Source organism: Pongo abelii, chromosome 20 (genome assembly GCF_028885655.2).
Source record: "Pongo abelii isolate AG06213 chromosome 20, NHGRI_mPonAbe1-v2.0_pri, whole genome shotgun sequence".
In the NCBI taxonomy this organism is placed as follows: Eukaryota; Metazoa; Chordata; class Mammalia; order Primates; family Hominidae; genus Pongo; species Pongo abelii.
In genome coordinates this window covers 50,731,523-50,758,094 of record NC_072005.2, presented here as the reverse complement: position 1 = coordinate 50,758,094, position 26,572 = coordinate 50,731,523, and the positions used below count along the sequence as shown (strand labels likewise).

At 51.9% G+C, this 26,572-nt stretch overlaps 1 protein-coding gene across 1 annotated transcript; it reads right to left on the bottom strand.

Moving 5' to 3' along the window:
* Positions 1-1,805: 1,805 nt before the first annotated feature.
* On the bottom strand, positions 1,806-13,070 carry CEACAM16 (CEA cell adhesion molecule 16, tectorial membrane component). The gene is made up of 7 exons (XM_002829364.5): positions 12,961-13,070; positions 10,726-10,858; positions 8,506-8,850; positions 7,898-8,176; positions 6,331-6,609; positions 4,040-4,366; positions 1,806-2,028 (listed from the first exon to the last, which is right to left on the bottom strand). Exons 2-7 carry the CDS (start codon positions 10,760-10,762, stop codon positions 2,018-2,020), a joined length of 1,278 nt encoding a protein of 425 aa, XP_002829410.5. The 5' UTR covers positions 10,763-10,858; positions 12,961-13,070; the 3' UTR covers positions 1,806-2,017.
* Between the last annotated feature and the right edge of the window lie 13,502 nt (positions 13,071-26,572).

Here is a 26,572-nt window from a genome sequence, read left to right as displayed (position 1 = left end):
ATAAGCTATCATTTTTCTCTTCAAGGATGCCATATCCCACAGGTTTGATGTATATGATACTTTTACTGTCATTTGATTCTGGTTGATATCTTGTATTTTAGGTGCTTCTGTAGTCCAAGTGTTACTTTTTTTTTTTTTTTTTTTTTTTGACGGAGTCTCGCTCTGTTGCCCAGGCTGGAGTGCAGTGGCGCAATCTTGGCTCACTACAACCTCTGCCTCCCAGATTCAAGCAATTCTCCTGCCTCAGCCTCTTGAGTAGCTGGGATTACAGGGGCATGCCACCACGGCTGGATAATTTTTGTATTTTTAGTAGAGACGGGGTTTCACCATGTTGGTCAGGCTGGTCTTGTACCCCTGACCTCGTGACCTACCCGCCTCGGCCTCCCAAAGTGCTGGGATTACAGAGGTGAGCCCCCACGCCTGGCCCCAAGTGTTACCTTTTATTTGTAAAGTTTAACATTTTTTATGAGATGTAGTCTCACTCTGTTGCTCAGGCTGGAGTGCAGTGGTGCGATCATGGCTCACTGCAGCCTCAAATTCCTGGGCTCAAGTGATCTATAGGCACGCGCCACCATGTCTGGCTAATCCCAGTGATATTTAAATTTAAGGAATTTTTTTTCCAATTCTATAGAAATTTTGGGGGAGACGAGTATAGCTATTGAATTGGTATCTATAGTTGGTTTTATTTATTTATTTATTTTTAAAAATAGAGACGGGATTTTGCCATGTTGCCCAGGCAGGTCTCAAATTTCCGGGCTCAAGCGTTTCTCTCACCTTAGCCTCCTAAAGTGTTAGGATTACAGGCATGGGCCACTGTGCTGGGGCTATATTTGTTGCATTTCTATTTTAAATATTAATAATAAGTTGACCTGCCATGTAAACTTGTATTTGAAGAAAGGGCTCTGAGGCTTTTAAAAATGGTTTGGAAAAGTCTGGTCCATCTCAAGTCAACACCTTTTTACTGATGGGCAAATTGAGGCTCTGGTGAATCTGTGGCAAATGCAGGATTATGATCCAGATTTTATAACCCTCATTCTGGAGGTCTTTCACCACCCATCACCCCAACTCAACACAATCATCCCCAAAAGGGCCTTTCTAGTCCCTGCCCAAACCTGTCCTTCTATTCTAAGCCTGGACTCGGCCATCACCAGTCCTGACCAATGCCAAGAGCCTCTTTCCAGTGGGGCATTGCGGCTGGGTGGGGCCTGTGGCTCCCACTAATGAGGAGAGTTAGAAAACACACTCATTCTGGCCCCCACTTCCCAGCTCTCCACTCCTGGCCTCTACCTCTGTCCCGCTTGCATTCATCCATCCACAGGGCCTTTCCTGTGGCTACAGAGGGATGGAGATATTGTCAGGGTTGGGCAGGTAATGTTTGAGAGACATGTGGGGAATCCCAGGACAAAGTTGTGTCTTGGTTAAATGGGTGAGGACTACCAGAAGGTGATGGAAGACTTCTTGCGAAATATGGTCATTTCCTGAGCACAAGCAGCCCTGTTTCAGGGCCCAGGTAACAAAATGAGGTGCAGTGTAGGGGAGAGCCATGTCCCACAGAATGCTGGTGCTCCAAGAGGGGCAGTCCTTGGCCAGCTGGGGAGCAGGACTCTCACATATAACCTGGAGCACTGCGGGAGGGGCACAAGGCCCTGGCATCCAGCAGTGGGGTGTGGAGCACGGTGATCTGGGTCCATCCTCCTGCACGTGCACACCCAGACTGAGAAAAGTCTTGGGCGGGAAAGGAAATGAGTGTGGCCACCCGGAAATGGAGGGGCTAGCGGTGGTGGAAGGAGAGGCTGACACACGTGTGCATTAACCAGGACGTTTATGGCGTTGGTGGCTCCCCAACAGCTCAGCGAGGGAGTGGGGCCCTGTGGCTCTAGCTCTAGGGTGGAGGCAGGAGAACAGCAGGACCACAGCCCGGCATCCTCGCTGGGGGGGAGCGGTTCCCACTCAGAGGGCGAGGACCAGAGGATGGTGCGAAGAGCTCTTCTCTCTGGACGTCTCCAGGATCATGCTGTCACCCCAGGGCTGTGGGGGCATATGGGGCGAGGGGGCGAAGGAGGCTGTCAGAGAGATGGAGGACCAGGTCCCCAGTGCCCCCACCCCTTCTGCTCCCCTGCCCACCCGGGCCACCCAGTGGCCCAATCCACCCCATGCTCATCCTGTGCCAGGTTCAGGTTCAGGAAGGTAGCGTTGGTCCTCGTGCGAGGGAGGGAGGTTGACTGTGAGAAGAAAGAATGGGTGAAAAGGAATCCTAAGCCTTTGTCGGGGTGGCCTGCTGCCACTGAACAGCATTTTCCCCTAACACTGACCCAGAAAACCAGGGTTTGATCAGTGAATGGATAAAAGTGGGTGACTGGCAGTGGTTGAGTCCTTGATCCTGGAGATTTCCAGTGATAGGGGAGGCACCATCCCGGACTCAGGGACATGGCTTCTGAGAGTGCTCTGTCTGCTGGGGGAGGCAAGATTCCAGACTTGGGGAATGATCTCATCCCCAGTGTCTGAGAGCTAATGGGGGAAACCTGGCCCTGCTGTAGGGACATGGACTCAGACCTCTGGGGATGCTCAGTCAGATGGAGGAGACATGGACCCTGACTCTGGGAGCTCCCAGTCTGATGGAAGAGATATGCTCCCTGATGCTGGGAGCTCCCAGTCTGACGGAGGAGACATAGACCCTGACTCTGGGATCTCCCAGTCTGATGGAGGAGACATGGTCCCTGAGTCTAGGAGCACCCAGTCTGATGGAGAAGACATGGTCCCTGACTCTGAGAGCTCCCAGTCTCACGGAGAAGACATAGTCCCTGACTCTGGGAGCTCCCAGTCTGATGGAGGAGACATGGTCCCTGCCTCTGGGAGCTCCCAGTCTGATGGAGGAGACATGGTCCCTGACTCTGGAAGCTCCCAGTCTGATGGAGGAGACATGGTCCCTGCCTCTGGGAGCTCCCAGTCTGATGGAGGAGACATAGACCCTGACTCTGGGAGCTCCCAGTCTGATGGAGGAGACATGGACCCTTACTCCTGGAGTTCCCAGTCTGATGAGGGAGACATAGTCCCTGACTCCGGGAGCTCCCAGTCTGATGGAGGAAACATGGTCTATAACTCTGGGAGCTCCCAGTCTGATGGAGGAGACATGGATCCTGACTCTGGGAGCTCTCAGTCTGATGGAGGAGACATGGATCTTGACTCTGGGAGCTCCTAGTCTGATGGAGGAGACATAGTTTCTGACTCTAGAAGCTCCCAGTTGATGGGGAGACATGGTTCCCAACATCTGAGAGCTCCCAGTCTGAGGGAGGTGACATGGTCTTCAACACTTGGGAATTCCCAATCCAATGGGGGAGACATTGTTCCTGACTTCTAAGAGCTCCCAGTCTGATGGGGAGACATGGTCCCCAACATCTGGGAACTTCCATTCTGTGAGGAGACACAACTTCCACACCTAGAAGCCTCCATCCTAATGGAGCAATCATCCTTATTTCACTTTGAAAGAGAAACTCCGCCATCTGATGATAGAAACTTTGCCCTCACAATAATAGAAAGGAGGAGACATGATCCCCACTGCATAGGATCTCCCAGTCTGAATAGGGAGGCCTGATTCATCCTTATTCTCTGCCTGCAGTCTGATAGGAGAGGTAAACTCCCATAATTAACCCATTACCCCAATATGGACCCTATGTTTTAGGGTCCACCTGTCTGCAGGAAAAGGATGCTCCACCATCAAACTATGCCTTCTCTTTTAAAACCTTCAGTCTGCTGTACCTCTTATTTGAGAAAGAAGCCATGGGGGTCCCCTTTAGCAACCCTCAGTCTGATGGAGGAGACTTGTCTACCCACAGTGTAGGTCATTAGTTTGATAGAAGAGGCAGAACCCTATTTGGGGACCCCCAAGTTAGATGGAGGAGACAAGGTTGCTTCCTTCAGCCTGATGGGGACGGGCATCCATCTTTGGTCTATGTCCCCCAGCCTGACGGAGGAAGCAAAGGCTCCTTTTGGGAGCCCTTATCTAAAAAGTGGCATGCCTTGCCCCTTCCCACACACTCACGGGCCACCTGCAGCTCCACTTCCAGTGTCTCAGTCTTGCCCTGCACTGTGACGGTCTTGAGTGTGTAGCGGCCAGTGTCTGTGAGGTTCAGCTTCTGCACCAACAGCGAGCAGTTGGGGAAGCCCACCTCCCGGCCTGTGTGCGCGGGGCCTGCAATCCAGGTTCCTGACGGCAGCTGGCTGAGCAGCCGGTTGGGCTCGGAGGCAGGCCCGCGGTACCAGGCGTAGACCAGCAGGTCCTTGGGGTAGCCCTGCACGGTCAGTGTCACGTCCTGGCCCTCCATTGGCTTGGTGGGCACGGGCACGATCATCATGGCAACTGCTGCAGCTGGGAAGAGAACGAGGGGGCTGGGTCAGTTTGGTCTGCATCTGGCATGGTGTCCCCCTCCCATCCCTTGCTGGCCTCCCCCCAGCTGGCTGGCACTCCCCATGTAGGGTGCTGGGAAGGAGACTGAGGAAGGAGGTGACTTGTGTGGTGGTGGAGGTGGATTCTGGGTCCCAATAGTGTCTGCTGGAGTCTGTGTCTCCCCTATCAGACTACAAATTCCCAGCCTTTGAGAGGTGTCTCTCCCATCAAACTGGAAGACCCTAGAGGGTTGGTCATGTCTCCTCCATCAGATTGGAAATTCCCAAAATATAGGGGCCATGTCTCCCCTATCAGAGTGGAAATCCCAGAAAATGGGGACCATGTCTTCCCCATGAGATGGTTGAGACTTGTGTCTGTCAGACCGAGAGACCCCAGAATGTGTAAGCCATAGCTCCTCCATCAGACTGAAAGATTCTTGAGGGTGAGAGCACGTCTCCTCCATCAGACTGAAAATTCCTACAAGGCGGCAGCCCTGTTTCCTCCATCAGATGGAGAAATTCTAAATTGTTGCTGAGTTTTTCCAATCAAGTTGGGGACCCTGGAAGTTGGAGGGAAATGCCTATTCCATCAGACTGGAAATTCCTAGAAAGTGGGGACCTGTACTCCTCCATCAGATTAGGAGTACCCCAAAGGTGGATACCCCATCAGACTAGGAATGCTCAAAAAACAGGGCCATGTCTCCTGGAGACCAAGTCTCCCCATCAGAAGGAAATTTCTCCCCAAGTGCAGACTGTGTCTCCTCCATCTGACTAGGAACTCACTGAGGGTAGGTTGTCATATCTCCCTCATTACTGACATGGAGGATGAGGCATTGCCTCTTCTCTTTGAGCAGCAATTCCTTGAATAAGGGAGCCATGTTTCCCTGTCCCAGGATCATCTCTCCAAGGACAGAGGCCATGTCTCCTCCATCAGATTAGTATCCCAAGGTGGAGGGAGGGTGGCGTCTCCTTTTCTTCTGTTTCTCTCCCAGCACCTGCCACAGAGTTGCTGACAGTACTAGAAGCCCTTGGGGGCACTGTATCCACTCCCTGCACATACCTGCATACCTTGGACACCCCCCTTCTTGGCCTGCACAGACAGGGGCTTGGGGTAGCTCCTGAGGTCATCTGGTCCATCCCCCTGTCTCCTGTCAAGACCAGCTGCCAAAGCCCCAGATGAGTGGAGCAGGAGTCACACTTACCTCTGGGGATGCCATTTCTGCTTTGGGTGAAAATCCACCCCTTGGATGAGACCCAGCCTGTTAGTGGGAGGGAGGGAAGGACCATTCCCCACTGTCCCCCGGGGTGATGGCCACTTGAGAAGGAACTGAGGTGGAATTAATGAGGCCTTAATGTTCAAAGCCACCATCCCCGGAAGATGAGAAAATGTCGCCTGAGGATCCCAATGGCTCTGAAATGCCACCTGCCTGCACTGCCCCAGCCCTCAGGTCATTTTAGGACAGAAGCAAGATGACAATGCCTCCCCAGCTCTTTCTCCGTTTGCCAGCAATTGGCTGTGATTCTCCAATTGTGTGTGTGTGTGTATATGCCCGTCATCTGGGTCAGATAACTGGGTAGTCTAGTTGGCCGCACAGAATTTCAGCTGTCTGTGTGGCGGGGTGGGGGCGGGTGGTGGGTCAAGCCCCTAAACAGCTGGTGACTGAATTTAGAACAGTGGCACCCACCTGAAGTGACATCTGAGTGATTTTCCACTCTGTCAACCCACAATGGTTTGCCATTTGTTCTCTAGGTGAACAGGACATGGGCTGTCTCTCTTTAGACCCAGATGCAAACAGATCCGCTTGATATGCCACTTTGTCACAGCTCATGAATGAACTGTGAATTTACCATGTTCCAATTCTCTGTTGGGCAAATAATGGCTTAACCTTCACGGCCTGATGAGGCCTCCATGGGGATTGGGGGGTGGTCAGGCTGGGGGTGACTCACCAGAGAGCTTGACCACGACTGAGGCAGATCCAGATAGCAGGGTCTTGGTGTTCTTCACAATACATGTGTACGTCCCCTCCTGGGTGGCTGTCATGCTGCTGATGTTGAGGTGGTCTTGGCCGTTCTTTAGGGCCTGCCCATTGAAGGTCCACACATACTCGGGCTCTGGGCAGGACCTGGACACGCACCACAGGGTGAGGGACGTGTTGAAGTCAACTTTGATGGTGCAGCCTGTGCGGGTGGTGGAATCCTGGAGGATGGCCACACGTTCTGGGCCAACTGTGGGGGCAGGAGGGAGATAGATGGGGCAGTAGAGGGAAGGAGGAGTGGAGGTTGGTACTCCTGGTTTTCTCTCCACCAGGCTAGGTCCCTGGGAATATCTTGGCCTAGTGGAGGGGGAAAAAAGCTCTGGCCTTAACTCTAACTTGTTCTAGGATCTTGAGAATCACTCCCTCTCAGAGGATCTCAGCTTTCTCTTCTGTAAAAAGAATATGTTGGGCCAGATAACATTTCAAGGTATTTTTGAAATCTATGACTCCATTAACAAATAAAAAAAGCCTAAATGATTTTTTTTTGACAAAGCCATTCTAAGAGTGTAGAATTCTAGGGCTTCAAGAATTGGTGCCTCTAGGTTCTAAGGTTCTAAGCTTCTAGAAATCTATGTTTCTAAGATTCTAGACTCTAAGATTTCAGGATTAGATTCTAAGATTCTAAGAATCTCTGCATCTAGAGGTTCTAAGATTCTCAGAGCCTGGAAATCAGTGCTTCTGAAGTCTGGAATTCTCTGGTTGTAGGATTCTAGGATTCTAGGCACTAAGTTTTTCTACATCATGGGTCCTCATGTACCTCGGTGATTTATTTTCCCAGGACTCCACACTGCACATCTGCTGCTCCTGGGAATGACTGCATTCTTTGGTTATGTTGTTAAATTTTGTGTCCCCTCCCATTACACTATTCCCTCCCCTGCTCCCTTTTCAAGCCAATTGGCCCTGTTTCCTTTCTCTGTAGATATTGCTCCTAACTGAAGGATTATTCAATAGCAAAGGTGGTCTGTAGAAGTCCTTTAGGATATGGGGCAAGTGTATTTTTTTTGTTTGTTGTTGTTTTGTTTTGTTTTGTTTTGTTTTTTGAGACAGCATCTTGCTCTGTCGCCCAGGCTGGAGTGCAGTGGTGCAATCATAGCTCACTGCACCTGCAACCTCGGCCTCCGGGGCTCAAGGAATCCTCCCATCTCAGCCTCCTGAGTGACTGGGACTACAGGCATGTGCCACCATGCCTGGCTAATTTTTATGTTTTTGGTAGAGACAGGGTCTTGCTATGTTGCCCAGGCTGGTCTCAAACTTCTGGGTTCAGGTGATCCTCCCGCCTAGGCCCCCCAGAATGCTGGGATTACAGGCGTGAGCCACTGCACCTGGCCAGGGCAAGTGCACTTTAAGAGGGGCCCCTGGTCCCCAACCCCAGCTTGCCTGCTGACTCACTGTGTGCCCTTGGGCCCCCTCTCCTGGCCTGTTTCCCCATCCATGAGGTTTGGACACTGGGTATCTCTGGTGGGGCCAGGAGGACTCACAGTACACGGTCAGGTTGATAGGCTCGCTGCGGCTGACACTGACCGGGTTCCACACCTCACACTGATAGGCGCCGGCCTCCTCCCGGCGGATGCCATGCCTGGCCAGCACCCGGCCGTCAGGGGACAGGCCCATGCGGAGAGCGACGGGCAGGGCCCCACCGTTGAAGAACCAGCGGACCTCGGCGGTGGGGCTGGGGCTGCTGCACATAAGGCGCAGGGTGTCTCGACGCTCCACCAGGGCTGTGCTGTTGGCCAAGACTGTGGGCTGGGCCAGGATCTCTGTGGAGGCGAGAGAGAGAGGGGGAGGGGGCCGGGCACCGCCTGCTCCGAGGGCCTTCCCTTCCCCGGACAAGGGGCATGGCTGGATTGTGGCTGGGCCCCTACACCCTCAGCTGGAGGGACAAAGAATGGGTTTAGGAGGCAGGTCTAATCCTGGAGGCCATCCTGAAGGAGGTGAGCATTTTGAGGTTATTTTAGAAATTTTTTCCTTGATGGTTTTCTTGATGATTTGTTGGAATTTTTTTTTTTTTTTTTTTTTTTAAAGAAGGATTGAGAAGGAGATGGGAAGGCCCGGCTGGGTCAGAGGGGGGCGTTGGGGGGTGTCTCACCATGGACCTGCACGTGTCCGTAGCCCACCTCAGTCTGCAACTGCCTGTTGAAGGTCTGCAGGATGTAGGTGCCTGAGTGCCGGGGCAGGATGCCCTGGATGTCCAGGCTGCCATCGGGGCGCACAGCCTCCCGCCCCGTGTGGGCCGGACCAGGAGTCTCATCGCCTGTGCTCACGATGTAGCTGGCCACCAGGTACGACACGCTGAGTGTGGGCCCCGCATACCAGTTGTAGGCAAGCAGTTCCCCCGAAAGCCCGTGGACGACCAGCGTAACGTTGTCCCCTTGGGTTGGCTGGGCAGGCTCCAGGGTGATAGAGATCTCGGCCCCCACATTCAGGAATGTGGCTGAGAAAGAGGAGTCAGAGGGGTTGGATGAGGCAGGTTTGATCAATCGCCCCATTTGACAGAAGAAGAGACTCAGGCTCGGGGCACGTCCCCAGCCCAATGTCCTCTGTGTAAATGAGGACAGGTAAAACCAGGATTTGAACCTGCAACTCTGACTCTCAACATCTTAGCCACCTAATCTTTCTGGGAGTTTATCTGTGTGGCTTCAAGTACACCGTCTTTCTCTGTTTCTGTTCTTCCAACTCTTACGTGGGGATGACAGGTCTACCTGCCTCGTAAGGTTGTAAGGATTCTGTACACGTAACATGCTTACAATGCCTGGTATATAGTAAGTGCCCAATACATGTTAGTCAGATGCAGGAGCTCAGTCCCAGGGAGGGACTCAGTCCGAGGGAGGGAGGCGTGTGTTGTGAGAATTGGGTTTGATGGATTGTGCCAAGGATCTAGCATCACATCTTGCATACAGCAAGTGCAAAGCAAGTGCTCAGCCCACAGGACCTGCGGCTTTAAGCCGGACCCAAAGAGTTTTCCCATCGTGACAGTCACCAAACTAAGTCTCACGAGATCCGGCTGCGTATCCAGCCCAGCTAATTGTATGGCCCCACGTAGGACGTCAGGGCCTGCCCCCTGGGTCCTGACTCCCAGTCTGGGGCTCTACCTCTGCCTCTCCAAGCTCGCCTACAACGGAAAGTAGGGGTAAGATGAACACACTGCACCCCTTTCCTTCTCAACCAAACAGATTAGCCCCAAGCCCGATGAGCTGGTCGGGGCTGCTTGGGTTTGAATGACGTGTGGTTTGAATGCCTGGAACGGGCGGTTGTGACAGTTCTCACGTAAAAAGGACTTACATGCCTGGCCAGCTTTCTGGTACTTTCCAGCTGTTAGAGTGTGGGCTAGGAGTGAGGGGCTCTGGGTCTAGCCCTCAGTCCTGCCACTTTCTGGCTGTGGGACAGCGGCCAATGATTTCACCTTTCTGAGCCTCCCTATGAAGTGGGGTTTTCTCCCTATGAAGTGGGGTTCATGTGTGGGCCTCCCTTATAGGTGGTTTGGGTTTTTTTTTTTTTTTTTTTTTTGAGATGGAGTCTTGCTTTGTTGCCCAGGCTGGAGTGCAGTGGTGCAATCTTGGCTCACTGTGACCTCCACCTCCTGGGTTCAAGTGATTCTCCTGCCTCAGCCTCCCGAGCAGCTGGGACTACAGGCATGTGCCACCACACCTAGCTAATTTTTTGTATTTTAGTAGAGATGGGGTTTTACTATGTTAACCAGGCTGGTCTTGAACTCCTGACCTCAGGTGATCCGCCCGCCTCGGCCTCCCAAACTGCTGGGATTACTGGTGTGAGCCACCTTGCCCGGCCCCTCATAGGTGGTTTTTAACACATGAGAAGCTCTCAGAACAGCTCTGGGCACACAGCATATATGGTGCTGCTTATAATGACCTTTACATGACCCTGTCAGTGAGGCTCCATTCATAGGTAGGTACACAGAGGCTGAGAAGGGAAAGGCAACTGCCCCAAGATACATCTTCCAGGAGAAACAGCTGCTGGGAAGAGTTTAGCCTCGTCAAGTCTTCCATAGCTGATAAAACAGAAACCCGCAGGAATGAAGGAGTAACAGCGGCTCCCTTGTCCTGGCTCGTGCCCTGGGCTCAGAAATCTCCAAAGCCCACCCTGAAAACCTCTCTGGGTGGCTGTCCCCAGCCTGCCCAATGCAGATGCCTCTTGGAGGGGTAAACTGTGCCGGTGTGAAGCAGGGCTGCCCTCCCTCCCTAGCATGCTGGACTTCTGCTCACACCTTCCCTCTCTCAGACTGGGGGTCCCCTCCCCTCCCTGGGGTCCTCCAGGGGCTGAGGTGCTGGGGGGTGCCATTCTCGCTCACCACTGAGGAGCAGCCAGCTGTACTCAGTCAGCGCCATCTTTCACCCCAAACCGAGTCTTGGAGATGGTGGCGTTGAAGTCCCAGTGCTCGGACTCCCTTCCTGGTTGGGGCTCGGCTCCGTCTGCCGCAGGACCTGGGAGGGTTTGGTGATTTGGAGCCAGGGGAGATCACCTGAATTTGGAGGGATCGAGTCACCAAGGATCTGGGGCCCGGTTTGGGTACCAGGGTGGGTGTGGCGGGCACTGGCCAGAGACCATGACCTGGGCAGGCCTCCTGGGGCAGCCGCCTAACCCTCTTTGTGCTGAGGGCCTGGATTTGGTACTGGGAGAGGAACCAGGTTGCCGAGGAGAAGAGAGGAAAAGTAGGGGAAGATTTTCGGGTAGTTCTTACCAACCACCCAGGCCCGTGGCCTCCTCAGAGAGCTTGGGAGTCACCAAGGAATAAAATCAGCAAAAGGTGACTGCACCTTTCCCAGCCCCACCCAGTTCAGGGGACCTACAGGTGTTGTCTCAGTGGATGGCAAAACAACCCTGTAAAGTGGGCACCTTTAGGACCTCCCTTTGCAGATGGAGATGAGCCAGGTGGGGACTCCCACTTGTCCGGGTTCCTGCAGGGAGAGGGGATTTGAGCCCTGCTCTGTGTGCAAACCCAGACAGAAGGGCAGGAAGCTGTATGGCCATATGCTTTCTTTGGGGCTCTCCTTCTTGTTGGCTTCCTGCAAAGTGCTCAGAAATTCACATTCTCTTTCTCCCACTTCAGAGGCCTTGTTTTCCCCTCTCTGTCAAATAGGCGTATTTGGAGGCTTTGGGGCCAAGGAGAGCTGAGTTTTGACACCAGCTCTATACTTACCCAAAGTGGGGCTGGGGACAGTCCCTTGTTGAGTCTCCATTTATTATTCTGATAAATAGAGATGATGGCCGGGTGCGGTGGCTCACGCCTGTCATCCCAGCACTTTGGGAGGCCAGGGCAGGTGGATCATTTGAGGTCAGGAGTTCGAGATCAGCCTGGCCAACATGGCGAAACCCCATCTCTACTAAAAATAATAATAATAAAAATAGCCAGGCGTGGTGGCAGGTGCCTGTAGTCCCAGCACTCTGGGAGGCTAAGATGGGCAGATCACCTGAGGTGAGGAGTTTGCAACCAGCCTGACCAACATGGCAAAACCCCGTCTCTATTAAAAATATAAAAGTTAGCTGGGTGTGGTGGCTAACGCCTGTAATCCCAGCACTTTGGGAGGCCGAGGCAGGTGGATCACAAGGTCAGGAGTTTGAGACCAGCCTGGCCAATATGGTGAAACCTCGTATGTACTAAAAGTATAAAAAATCAGCTGGGTGTGGTGGTGTGCACCTGTAGTCCCAGCTACTCAAGAGGCTGAGGCAGGAGAATCTCTTGAACCCGGGAGGCGGAGGTTGCAGCAAGCCGAGATCACACCACTGCACTCCAGCCTGGGTGACAGAGTGAGACTCCATCTCAAAAAACAAAAGCAAAAACAAAAAATAAAAGTTAGCCGGTCATGGTGGCACATGCCTGTAATCCCAGCTACTAGGGAGGCTGAGGTAGGAGAATCGCTTGAATCCAGGAGGTGGAGGTTGCAGTGAGCCGAGATCCTGCCACTGCACTCCAGCCTGGGTGACAGAGCAAGACTCCATTTCAAAAACAAACAAAAAAATAGAGATGATATGGACCCTACTTTAGGGTTGTTGACAGCAGTTGGTGAGATGCTACAAGTCAGGGATTTAAGCCAGGGCCTGGTGGACGTGGGTCTGATTGGTATGACTGTTATTAAAAGTATAGGCTCTGGCCGGGCGTGGTGGCTCATGGCCGGACGTAGTGGCTCATGCCTGTAGTCCTAGCACTTTGGGAGGCCGAGGTGGGTGGATCACCTGAGGTCAGGAGTTCAAGACCAGCCTGGCCAACATGGTGAAACCCTGTCTCTACTAAAAATACAAAAATTAGCTGGGTGTGGTCACGGGCACCTGTAATCCCAGCTACTTGGGAGGCTGAAGCAGGATAATTGCTTGAACCCTGGGCAAAAGAGTGAACCTCCATCTCAAAAAAAAAAAGTATACGCTCTGGACATAGTTCCACTGTTTCCTACCTCCAGGACCCTGGGCAATTTATGGAATCTGCCAAGCCTCAGTTTCCTTGTTTGTAAAATAGGGAAAACAATAGTACTCACATCACAGGGCTGTTGAAAGGATTAAGTAGATAACACGTGTAAAGTACAGTACTTACCATGACTGGCACAGAGTAAATGCTCAGTAAATCACTCATTCATTTATTGGACAAATATTGAATGAGCACCTATTGTTTGCCAGGTGCTGTTCTAGGCGCTGAGGATGCAGCCGTGCACAAGACAGATGAAATCCCTGCCCTCGGGGGCCGACATTTGTGGAGTAAATAAAGGAAAGGTAAATATCTTCCACGTCAGATTGAAAAATAAAGTCAGAAAGGGGGTTTGCCATTTTATTTTTTGTAGAGATGGGATCTCGCTATGTTGCCCTGGCTGGTCTCAAACTCTTGGCTTCAAGTGATCTTCCCACCTTGGCCTCCCAAAGTGCTGGGATTACAGGCGTGAGCCACTGCCCCGGCCTGGTTTGCTACTTTAAATTGGGGTGGAGGGAGGGTAACAGGGAAGGTGTCTCTGAGATAATGCTGGGAGGGACTTGAGGGGGTTGTGGTGCCAGAGCTGCTGATAGCTGTGTTCTTATCACCTGCATCCTGATGGCTTCTGAGTCCTGGTTCCTCTGAGGCCTCTGCAGCCTGCTTCCGGGCGGGGGGCCACACCTGTGCTCACCTGTCCTGGTTTGCCTCCAGCACTGTGTCCTGGGCTGCCCTCATGGGGCAGGCCTCCGACGAGGAGGAGGAGGCCCTGAGGAGGTGCGGGTGAGGCCAGGTGAGAGGCACAGAGGATGTCCTGGCGCCTCCTGCTCCCCCCGCCGCCACCTGTGACCTCACCTCACTCTTCTCCGTCCTGGCCCAGAGCACTGGGACCTCATCCCAGTATCAATCAGGATGCCTCCCCGATGTCCCTGGGCACCGCTCACTCACCTTGTCCCAAACTGACCTTGGCATCTTCCCCCAGAAGTGTTTCTTCCCCTGGTGCCCTTATCAGGGAAGGCGCCACTACCCATCTCATCACTGGGAAAAGAGACCTGGGGCCTCATCCCTGATGCCTCCCCCTATTCCCTGAACACGCCACCCCTTCTGGCAACTGACTCTACGTGTATCTTCTCTCCCTCCCTGAAGCCCCTGCCCTGGTCTAGGTGACCACCCCACCACCCCACCTTGCCTGGGTCCTCCCGTCTCCCCACCAGCCTCCTCCCTAGTCTCTGGCCCTGGTCTCCCCAACTCCCATTGCCCCTCCACATGGCAGACAGAGGCTCTTTCTAAAACAAAAACCTGCCTCTGCCCCTCCGTGCTCAGAACCTGCTGTGGCTCCCCGGTGCCCTTGGGAGGAAGACCAGGTTCCTCACTGTAGCCCAGGAGGCCCTGCCCGGCCTGACTCCTGCCCACCTGACCAGCTACATAGAACACCACTTGCTTCCGGGAACCCTCTGCTTCAGTTCTTCTGCCTCATTTGCACTCTATCCAGAATATCCCTGCTTCCCTCTGCTCTATTCCACTGCCTTCCCCAAACCCCGTCCTCCAGGAAGCCCTCCTGGACTTCAGGGCCTGGTATTCCCTGTCCCAGCCCTGACTGCCTTGGGTTCTCGCTGTCTGGGCCTGGGTCTTTTTCCTCCACTGGCCTGGGAGCCTCAGCTGGGCACGGCTGGGCTGTCACCACTGTGTCCCCAGCACTGCCCAGCAAATCACCTGGCACAGAGCAGAGGCTCAGAGCATGTTTGTGGAACTGGACACCAGGTGTGGATGACACAGAGAGAGGAGTCTTCAGAGAGGCTCAGGTTCCTGGTGATCCTCTGTCTGCCTGCGGAGTGTGACCAGGCTGGGCTCTAGAGGCCCCGCAGCGTCACACCCACCCTTCCCAGTCTGCCCCCATCCTCCACCTCCCTGGCCCCTCCTCTGGTGCTCCCGGCTGCGAGCCCAGATCCTTGGTTCAATCAACAGCTGCAGGCTCTTTAGCACTTGTTGTGCGCCGCCCAGCTGGGCAGAAAGCAGACGGGGTTCTTGTGGGTAGGGGCTTTTGCCTGTTTGTGCAGTGGGTCGGGGGTGGTCATGACACTGACTTCCCTGGGACTCTTCTGAGGATCAAAATAGGCACATGGAGCGTTCAGTGCTGGGCCTGACTCAGAGCACGTACTGGGGATACAGCGGTCGTTGTTCCTCCACCATTTGACAAACGTTTATGGAGCACCTACTATGTGCCGGGCACTGCGCTAGGCGCTGTGGGGTTACAGCCATGAATAAGATAGACATAGAGCTGACCTATTGATTGGGGAGACAGTTAATAGACAAATACAAACATGAGCAGTATTAGAACAGGCGGGGACAATGCTATGGAGAAAAATAAAGCAGGGGAAGGGATGGAGGTGGTCGGGGCACTGGTTTATGCAGGGCAGCAAGGCGACATTGTCAGAGCGACATTGGAGTAGAGGTTCAATAAGGGGGGCCAGGCGCAGTGGCTTACACCTGTAATCCCAGCACTTTGGGAGGCTGAGGTGGGAGGATGGCTTGAGCCCAGGAGTTCGAGACCAGCCTGGGCAGCGTAGAACACGTCTCTACAAAAAAATTTAAAAATCAGCCAGGAGTGGTGTTGCACGCCTGTAGTCCCAGCTATTCGGCAGGCTGAGGTAGGAGGATCGCTGGAGCCCAGGAGGTTGAGTCTGCAGTGAGCTGTGATCTCATCACCGCACTCCAGCCTGGACGACAGAGCAAGACCTTGTCTCATTAAGAAAAAAAAAAAAAAGCGCGCACACACACACAATAATGTAAAACGGATAATCAGTTTTTTATATTGATTCTGTGCTGAAATGACATTTTGCATATGTTGTGTTAAATACATTCACTTCACCTTTCTTCATGAGATGAGGCTGGGAAAGGTTGAGTTGTGTTCGTGGCTCCACTCTTGCTCCTGTTGGGTAGTGCTGAACCAGGCAGGAGGTAGTGGTGGCTGAACTATGGGAGAAGTGGTCAGCTTGTAGATGTATTCTGCTGATATCATTCTTCTTCTTCTTTTTTTTTTTTTTTTGAGATGGAGTCTTGATCTGTCATCCAGGCTGGAGTGCAGTGGTGCGATTTTGGCTCACTGCAATCTCCACCTCCCGGGTTCAAGCGATTCTCTCACCTCAGCCTCCCGAGTAGCTGGGATTACAAGCACACTCTGCCATGCCTGGCTAATTTTAATATTTTTAGTAGAGACAGGGTTTTGACATGTTGGCCAGGCTGGTCTCAAACTCCTGACCTCAAGTGATCCACCTGCCTTGGCCTCTCAAAGTGCTGGGATTACAGTTGTGAGCCACCGTGCCTGGCCCATTATTCTTTTTGACAGCTTCAGCTTTTCCTGTTATCCATCTCCCCGCTGCCCACCCCCAAGAAAACCCATTTTGTGGACCAGTAAACTGAGGCCCCGGGCCATTGCCTCATAAGGTTGGAGCAGATGAGTCTTATCGTCTCTGCACAGCCATCTGGGGACACGGGTCTATGACCTTGTTTGGTCAGGGTCACCCCTTGCCCGCCCAGCCCTCTTGTCTCACCAGTCACTTAGTTCCCTTGGGAGCGGGAGGGAGGCTGGGAACTCCTTTATCTCCTCTTCAAGACCCTGTCCACCACTGACATCATCAATATATATTAGATGAACACGTCGGACTTGGGCCTCCGTGTTACAATCCTTGTCCCGTCCTCCCTGGGCAGCGATAGGGAGGCCTTGAGACTGAGGGTTTGGCTGGAGCTAATCTCTTAGGCTGAAGCAGGTTTCCGAACCCCTTTCAACCTCCCCTTATCTTGGGCGAGGCAGAGGGGGCCGTCATATTTGCTCAGGGTGTGGCTTCCTGTGCCGGCCTGGCAAGGCCTGGAGTTGGCTCTGGCTGGGCCTGGAGAGGTTGTTCTTGGGGAGAAAGGACCAAATGTCCCCTTAATTCCTGACCCTAGAAAGAACACCCAGGCAGCCAGGCGCGGTGGCTCACGCCTGTAATCCCAGCACTTTGGGAGGCCAAGGCAGGTGGATCACCTGAGGTCGGGAGTTCGAGACCAGCCTGACCGACATGGAGAAACTCCGTCTCTACTAAAAAAAATACAAAATTAGCCGAGTGTGGTGGCTGGCACCTGTAATCCCAGACACTCAGGAGGCTGAGGCAGCAGAATCACTTAAGCCCGGGAGTCAGAGTTTGCTGTGAGCCGAGATCGCACCACTGCACTCCAGCCTGGGTGACAGAGTGAGACTCTGTCTCAAAAAAAAACCCAAAAAACAAGCACCTAGGCTTCCATGGAGAGGAGGCAGGTGGATCGGAGAAGCTCCAGACCTTTCCATAGGCTGTTCCCTGTGCCTGGATACCCGTCCCCACCCTCCTCACCTCATTCATCTGGGTTTTTCCAAGCCATTCAATCATTTAACAAATATTTGTCAAGCATGGACTATGTACCAGGCTGTTTGCACAGACACATCCTTTCCTTTGTTGGGCTAAATCCTATTGGAGGGAGATGGGCAATAATAATAATAATAAAAAAAAAACCTGATATGGCATTTAATGTCAGGCAGAGATAAAAGCTATAAAAAGTAAAATAGGTCAGGTGCAGGGGCTCACACCTGTAATCCCAGCACTTTGGGAGGCCAAGGTGAGCGGATCGCTTGAGGCCAGGAGTTTGAGACCAGCCTGGACACCATAGTGAGATCCTATCTCTACAAAAAAATACAATAATTAGCCAGGCGTGGTGGTGGAGTGCACCAGTAATTCCAGCTACTTGGGAGGCTGAGGTGAGAGAATTGCTTGAGCCTAAGAGGTGGAGATTGCAGTGAACTGAGATTGCACCACTGCACTCCAGCCTGGGCAACAGTGCGAGATCATGTCTCAAAATAAATAAAATTAAATAAAATAGGGCAAGTGGATAGAGCGGAGCAGGGGTTGCTGTTTTAGTTTGGGAGGTGGTGGTGGCCTGAAGGAGGCGACAGAAGAGGGAGCCTGTGGGTGTGTGGGAGGAGAGTGTTTTTGGTAGAAGGTACAAGTGAATTCGAGGTCCTGGGGCAGGAGGGGCTTTGATGAGCATAAGGACAGCAGGGAGCCTGGTGTGACTGGAGCTGAGTGAGGAGCAGCGGAAAGTGGGAGAAGGTGGTCAGAGGGGGACCAGCCACCTAGAGCTTTTCTGGAAGGTGCTGGAGGGGAGGAAGTGAAGGGCAGAGTTAGGGGGATGGAGGCCAGCAGAGAGTGCCAGGGTTCTCTGGGGACCCTAAAGGGACCTGATTAGGGGTTCCTTCCTCTCTCTGCACCTCATTTTTCCCTTCAGGAAAGTGGGAAGGGGTTGGACTTGGATTTAGAATTATGGTTAGGCCTGGGTTGGGCATGGTGCCTCACTCCTGTAACCCCAGCATTTTGGAAGGCTGAGGTGTGAGGATTGCTTGAGCTCAGGAGTTTCAGACCAGCTGGGGCAACATGGTGAGTCCCATCTCTACTAAAAACAAAATAAAAAGAAAGGCCGGGCACAGTGGCTCACACCTATAATCCCAGCACTTTGGGAGGCTGAGGTGGGCAGATCATCTGAGGTCGGGAGTTCGAGACCAGCCTGACCAACATGGAGAAACCCCGTCTCTACTAAAAATACAAAATTAGCTGGGCACAGTGGCACATGCCTGTAATCCCAGTGACTGGGGAGGCTGAGGCAGGAGAATCGCTTGAACCCAGGAGGCAGAGGCTGCAGTGAGCCAAGATCGCGCCATTGCACTCCAGCCTGGGCAACAAGAGTGAAACTCCATCCCAAAAAAAAAAAAAAAAAAAACTAATTAGCCAGGTATGGTGGCACATGCCTGTAATTCCAGCTACTCTGGAGGCTGAGGCAGGAGGATCACTTGAGCCCAGGAGATGGAAGCTGCAGTAAGTTGTGATCATGCTACTGCACTCCAGCCTGGGGGACAGAGTGAGACTGTCTCAAAAAACAAACAAAAAAAAGTTATAGAATTCTTTTCTCATTCCTTTAGAATGGTTAAAACAATTTTTTTTTTTTTTTTTTTTTTTTTGAGATGGAGTTTCACTCTGTCCTCCAGGCTGGAGTACAGTGGCACGACCTCAGCTCACTGCAACCTCTGCCTCCCGGGTTCAAGCGATTCTCCTGCCTCAGCTTCTCGAGTGGCTGGGACTACAGGCGCATGCCACTATACTCGGGTAATTTTTATATTTTTTTCAGTAGAGATGGGGTTTCACCAGGTTGCCCAGGCTGGTCTCGAACTCCTGACCTCAAGTGATCTGCCTGCCTCTGCCTCCCAAAGTGCTGGGATTATAGGCGTGAGTCACCGCGCCAGGCCAATGGTTAAAACAATTTAAAAACCACTTTTTATTATGGGAAATTCTACACACCCATCAAAAGCAGAGAGAAGAATAGTGTCTCCCCTCACAACCACATATCCATCACTCAGCTTATGGGCAATCTGGTTCCCTCTCCTCATCCACGGCCCTCTCCTGTATTATTTGAAAGCAAATCCCAGCCATCAGATCATTTTATAGCTATTTCCGCCTGTATCTTTAAAAGATAAGGACTCATTTAAAAATAACACACTCACAATGCCATCATTTCACCTAAACAGTGAACATAAAAATCAACAATTCCTTAATATCTTCAAATGTTCAGTGTTCGAGTTTTCAGTTGTTCAGCAAAGCCATGATTTCTTTAATAATATCATAATTCCTTTTGGGCAGCCATCACTCAAATCTAATTTTAGAACACTTTTATCACCCTGGGAAAATTCCCTTCTGCCAGGATCAAAAAGTGGTTCAATATTTTGAAATTTCTGCCTCAGCAGTGAAGTGCTTTCTTCTGACGGAAACTTACCTGGAACCCCAGTGTGTTCAACATATAAACAACACCTCAACCCACACCTGTCCACACTGCCCCCCCCCCGCCCCCCTGGTACAGGATCCCCATCCAGGGCTGTAGGCAGACCCCGGGGGTGGGGGAGCTGGTGGACAGTGGTGAGGAGGCTGTGTATACCTCTAGTGGTCTATCTACGTTCATTGACCCTGTGACCCTAGGACCCCACACAAAGCCTTTTTGCACACAGAGTAGAATCGGGAGGGCAGGGTTTTCCCCGTGAATCATAGTGACTCTTGGTCATGGCCCAGCCCACTTCCTTCCCTGCCACCAACTTACTCATTTGTAAAGCAAGGAGCGACAGCCCTGAGAATCTAGGGTGTACCAGGGCTCGTGGGAAGAGGAGGTGGCAGAGGGAAGAAGTGTGCCCTGGTGGGCAGAACTTGGGTGGAGAGAGCCTGGGAGCCGGGGATGGGCGTGGGGGGGCGTCTTAGTTCCAATCAAGGACACTGGTCTCAAGCTAATTAGGCCAAACATAAACACGGTGCCTGAAATTCCACCATCAGCGAGACCTCCTTTGGGTTAAGCATCACTCTCTCCCCTGTGCCCTTTGTAGAGGGCAGACACCTCTGCTTGGACACACAGACCCCACTTGAATGGGCACGGGTTGCAACTCGATTCACCTTCCTTTCAGGCTGGGATGAGCAGAAGACAAATTTTCGGCATTAGAAAGACTTTGGTTTTGTTCTCAGCTTGTCCACTGATACCCTGTGTGACCTCACTTTTTTTTAAGACAGAGCCTCGCTCTGTCGCCCAGGCTGGAGTGTGGTGGCACAATCATGGCTCACCGCAGCCTTGACCTCTTGGGGTTAAGCAGTCCTTCCACCTCAGTCTCCCAAGTTGCTGGGACCACAGGCATGCACCACCACGCCTGGCTAATTTTTAAATTTTTTTGGCCCAGTGCAGTGATTCACTCCTGTAATCCCAGTACTTTGAGAGGCCGAGGTGGGTGGGTCACTTGAGGTCAGGAGTTCGAGACCAGCCTGGCCAACATGGTAAAACCCCTGTCTCTACTAAAAATACAAAAATAAGCCAGAAATCGCTTGAACCCAGGAGGCAGAGGTTGCAGTGAGTCGAGATCGTGCCACTGCACTCCAGCCTGGGTGACAGGGAGAGGCTCCATCTCAAAATAAATAAATAAATAAATAAATGTAAATAAATAAATTTTTGTGTGTGTGCAGACTGGGTCTCGCTATGTTACCCAGGCTCATCTTGGACTTCTGACCTCAAGCGGTCCTTCTGCCTTTGCCTCCTAAAGTTCTGGGATTAAAGGCATAAGCTGCTTTGCCCAGCCAGCTTCACTTACTTAACCTCAGTTTCCTTATCTGTAAAACGGGGATAATCACAGTACTAGGTTGGTGCAAAAGTAACTGTGGCTTTTGCCATTCCTTTTTTTTGAGACAGAGTCTTGCTTGGTCTCCCAGGCTGGAGTGCAGTGGCACAATCTCAGCTCACTGCAGCCTCTGCCTCTCTGGTTTAAGCGATTCTTCTGCCTCAGCCTGCCGAGTAGCTGGGATTACAGGCTCCTGCCACCACGCCCAGTTAATTTTTTGTATTTTTAGTAGAGATGGGTTTCACCATGTTGGCCAGGCTGGTCTCGAACTCCTGACCTTGTGATTCACCCGCCAAGCCTCCCAAAGTGCTGAGATTACAGATGTGAGCCACTGCGCCTGGCCAATTTGCCATTACTTTTTTTTTTTTTTTGAGACAGAGTTTCACTCTTGTTGCCCAGGCTAGAGTGCAATGGTGCGATCTTGGCTCACCACAACCTCCGCCCCTGGGTTCAAGCGATTTTCTTGCATTAGCCTCCCGAGTAGTTGAGATTATAGGCATGCACCACCATGCCCAGCTAATTTTTAGTAGATACAGGGTTTCTCCATCTTGGTCAGGCTGGTCTCAAACTCCTGACCTCAGGTGATCTGCCTGCCTCGGCCTCCCAAAGTGCTGGGATTACAGGCGTGAGCCACTGCGCCTGGCTTTTGCCATTACTTTCAATGGCAAAACTTCCCTCACAGAACCGTTGTGAGGATATCAGTGAATAAATGTAAAGCTCTTAGCACAGTGCATGGCGTATAAGTGCTCAATAATGTTTATTATTAATTATTATTATTACTTTGAGTTCCAGGTCATCTCCCCTACTAGACCTCAAGCTCCCTGAGAGTAGGAGCTGGGCTGGTTTATCTTCACCTCTCTCATGCCAGTCAAGTTCATGTAACAGAGTTTGGTGATAGTAGTTGCTCAATAAACGTTTGTCAATGAATGAATGGGGACTGCTAGGTTGGGAAAGGGAAGGACGTGTATAATGAGCATCCACACTCCTTGGGCCTCTGCCTTGTGCTGGTCAGTGCTGGAGCCCCTCAGTGATGGAGATAGCACTTGTGCTTATAGGGCTGATAGTTCAGCGGGACAGACCCATCCCCAGGCAGTGATGGCCCAGAGTGGGCGGGGCTGGGGTGGGTGAGCTCACAGGAGGGATCTGACCCAGCTTGGAGGTCAAGGAGGGCTTCCTGGAGGAGGAGGTGTGTGAGTTGAGACTTGGAGGGTGAATGGGGTGGGCAGGAAGAGTGGAGCTGTGTGCCTGGGGGTGTGCAAGGGCCTGGAAGTAAGATGGAACACAGTGTGTGGGGAAACAGAAAGAAGTTAAATCTGGTGGACTGTAGACCAGGGGTGAGGGTGAGAGGGTGGTGGGTGCTGAGAGGTGAGACTGAGCGTCCCCTGGACTTTGCAGGCGTTGGAGGCTGTGGTGAGGAGCTTGGACTCTAAGGCACTGGGGAGCCATGGATGGTTTTGAGCAGGAAGGGGCTAGGTTGAGTTTGGGCTTTAGAAAGATCCCTTGGGCTGCTCTGTGGTAGGAGAATGGGAGTGGGGTCCAGGCGGGAGGCTGGGGCAGGGAGGGGAGAGAAGCTGCCTGGCCCAGGGCTGGGCTGCAGGTACAGGGGAAGGCCAAGTTCAAGAGGCCTGGAGGGCAGGGCCTGGTGCCTGCAGTGAGAGTGGGGAGGGAGGTGTCCAGGTTTGGGGTTGGACAGCTGGATAGACTGTCTGGGTTCCCAGAGGGGTAAAAAAAGGGGCAGAGACGGGGTGGGCACATGGGGGGCTCAAGGTAGCTGCCGCGCTTGTGCATGAGTCTGTGTGGTGCTCTGCTGCCCCCTGCTGGCTCAGGGCTGACGCTGTCTTGCAGCAAGTCTGGCAATAGTGACGACCCAATAAGCACAAACCCCAAACAGTGAAAGGTGACATTTCTGGAGTGACAGCGAGTCAGGTGCTACAAGGAGCACTACGTTCACTGTCCCCATTCCCACACCCCGACCCCGGTCTCCAGCTATCCCCTCCTGCTGACTCAGGACAGACCTGTCAAACCCGCCTGCTTTCTCTCCCCACTCCCTCCCTCCCTCTTTCCCTCCCCGCTTGCTTTCTCTCTCTTTCTTTTTTTTTCTCTTTCTTTTCTTTCTCCACCTCTTCCCCCCCCCACTCCTCCTCCCTCCCCCACCCCACTTCTCTCTTTCTTTTTAAAAATATTTTGCGAATCTGGCAGCCCCTGAACCAGAATAGGTTCAGAAAGGCTCCACCCTTTCTTCTTTTTAAAACAGTTTTGAGGTGTAATTCACATACCACACAATTCATCCATGTAAAGTATACAATGCAGGCTGAGTGCCATGGCTCACACCTGTAATCCCAGCACTTTGGGAGGCCAAGGCAGGCAGATCACTTGAGGTCAGGAGTTAGAGACCAGCCTGGACAATAGGGTGAAACCCCATCTCTACCAAATACAAAAATTAGCTGGGCGTGGTGGTGCATGCCTGTAATCCTAGCTACTCAGGAGTCTGAGGAGGGAGGATCACTTGAGCCTAGGAGGTTGAGGCTGCAATGAGCCCAGAGCGCAACCACTGCACTCCAGCCTGGATGAGAGAGCAAGACCCTGTCTCTTAAAATGAAAACAAAACCAAAATAAAGTGTACAATTCAATAGCTTTTAGTATATTCACAGAGTTGTGCAGCCATCATTACAATCAATTTGAGAACATGGCTGGATGCAGTGGCTCATGCCTGTAATCCCAGCATTTTGGGAGGCTGAGGTGGGCGGATTGCCTGAGCTCAGGAGTTTGAGACCAGCCTGGCCAACATGGCGAAACCCTGTCTCTAATAAAAACACAAAAATTAGCCAGGTGTGGTGGCATGCACCTGTAATCCTAGCTACTTGGGAGGCTGAGGCAGGAGAATCGCTTGAACCCGGGAGGTGGAGGTTGCAGTGAGCAGAGATCATGCCAGCCTGGGCGAAAGAGCAAGAATCCATCTCAAAAAACAAAACAAAAGAAAAGAAAACAAAAAAACAAAAAATGAGAACATCCTATCACCCCTAAGAGAAAGCTTGTATCCATGAGCAGTCACTTCCCCATTCCACCCTCCCTCCCAACCCAACAACTACTACATCCACTTTCTGTCTTGACGAATTGCCTGGGCATTTCATAGCAATGGGATCCTACCATATGGAGTCCTTTGCGTCTGGCTTCTTTCACTTAGCACAGCATTTTCAGGGTCATCCTTGCTGCAGTATGTGTCAGGGCTTCATTTCTTTTCATGGCTGAATAATGTTCCACTGGATAATACAGCCATGCGTCACTTCATGATGAGGATATGTTCTGAGAAATGAGTCCTTAGGCGATTTCATTGTTGTGTGAACATTATAGAATGTGTTTACACAAACCTAGATGGTAGAGCCCGCTACACACCTAGGGTATAGGTACAGGCTATTGCTCCTAGGCGACAAACTTGCATAGCCTGTGGCTGCACTGAAAACTGTAGGCAACTGTAGCACAGTGATAAATATTTGTGTATCTAAACATAGAAAACATACAGTAAAAATACCGTGCCGGGCGCGGTGGCTCACGCTTGTAATCCCAGCACTTTGGGAGGCCGAGTTGGGTGGATCATGAGGTCAGGCGATCGAGACCATCCTGGCTAATACAGTGAAACCCCGTCTCTACTAAAAATACAAAAAATTAGCCGGGCGTGGTGGCGGGCGCCTGTAGTCCCAGCTACTTGGGAGGCTGAGGAAGGAGAATGGCTTGAACCCAGGAGGTGGAGGTTGCAGTGAGCCAAGATTGCGCCATTGCACTCCAGCCTGGGCAGCAGAGTAAGACTCTGTCTCAAAAACAAAAACAAAACAAAACAAATAAACAAAAAAACCCATTCATCTGCTCATGGACATTTGGGTTGTTTCTACCTTTTGGCTATTGTGAATAATGCTGCTGTGAACATTCACACAGAAGTGTTTGTGTGGCCATGTCTTGATTTCTTTTGCAAACCTGGCCCTGTTGCAGTGTGCACAACACCCCTGCTCCCCACCCTCCCATTGCGTGAAGCAGTCACCCAGGAGTTGACCCTCTCCAGCACCTCTTGAGCATGCCAGTTCCAGTAGGTTCTTAACACCTGCTCCATTCCTTCACAGCATCATCATCCCTGACATTATGTTCCATATGTTTGGTTTTTCTGTGGCCTGTCTCCCACTAGAATGTCAGCTCTCCAAAAGCAGGCATCGCTGCCTCATTCATGGCTGTCTCCCCAGAACCTAGAATAGGGCTGTCCACAACAGATGCTCAATAAATGTTCGTTGAATTGATGACCAAACCAATTATTGGCACACTCTTCTCTCCAATCCCCGGTATCCAAACCAGAACCAAATTCTGTCAATGTTTTGTTCTAAAGTGTTGCTCTGTTGCCCAGGCTGGAGTGCAGTGGCATGACCTCGGCTCAATGCAACCTCTGCGTTGAATCGCTGCGGATTCAAGCGATTCTCCTGTCTCAAGCTACCATCACTCCCGGCTAATTTTTGTATTTTTAGTAGAGACAGCGTTTCAGCATGTTGGCCAGGCTGGCCTTGAACTCCTGACCTCAAGTAATCCATCTGCTTTGGTCTCCCAAAGTTCTGGGATTACAGGCGTCTGCCACCATGGATTTCAGTCCTCCTGTCCGCAGAGCCAGGAGTTTGAGACCAGCCTGGCCAGCATGGTGAAACTCGTCTCTACTGAAAATACAAAAAAAAAAAAAAAAAGTAGCTGGGTGAGGTGGTGCGCACCTGTAGTTCAGCTACTTGGTAGGCTGAGGCAGGAGAATTGCTTGAGCCTGGGAGGCGTAGGTTGCAGTGAGCTGAGATCGCGCCACTACACTCCAGCCTCAGCGACAGAGCAAGACTCTGTCTCAAAAAAGAAAAAAAAAAAGAGAGAGAAAAGATGGAATCCCCTCACACTCCTAGCCCTGAGCCCTGGCTACCTGGCTGACCTGGTTGACCCTCTTAGCAAGGCAGTCACAGGCCCAGGCATTCGGTGTCTGGAGCGGTCTGAGGATGGAGAAGTCTCCCAGAGAGTATTTGCATACTGAGTCAGCATGAGACGCAACTTCTCCTTCTGTGATTTCTTCCTCATCCTCTAGATTAGTTTCCCATTTCCTGTAAAAAATTGCGACAAATTTAGTGGCTTAAAACAACACAAGTTTGTTATCTTATAGTTCTGGAGGTCAAGAATCCAAAATGGGTCTCACTGCACTAAAGCCAAGGTTTCAGCGGGACTGTGTTGCTTTCTGGAGGTTCTAGGAAGAGAATCCATTTTCTTGCCTTTCTTCAATTCTCATTTTTTTTTTTTTTTAGACAGAGTCTCGCTCTGTCACCCAGGCTGGAGTGCAATGACGCAACCTCGGCTCACTGCAACCTCCGCCTCCTGGGTTCAAGTGATTCTCCTGCCTCAGCCTCCCCAGTAGCTGGGATTACAGGCATCCGCCACCACGCCTGGCTAATTTTTCTATGTTTAGTAGAGACAGGGTTTCCCCATCTTGGCCAGGCTGATTCTTGAACTCCTGACCTCAGGTGATCCCCCTGTCTCGGC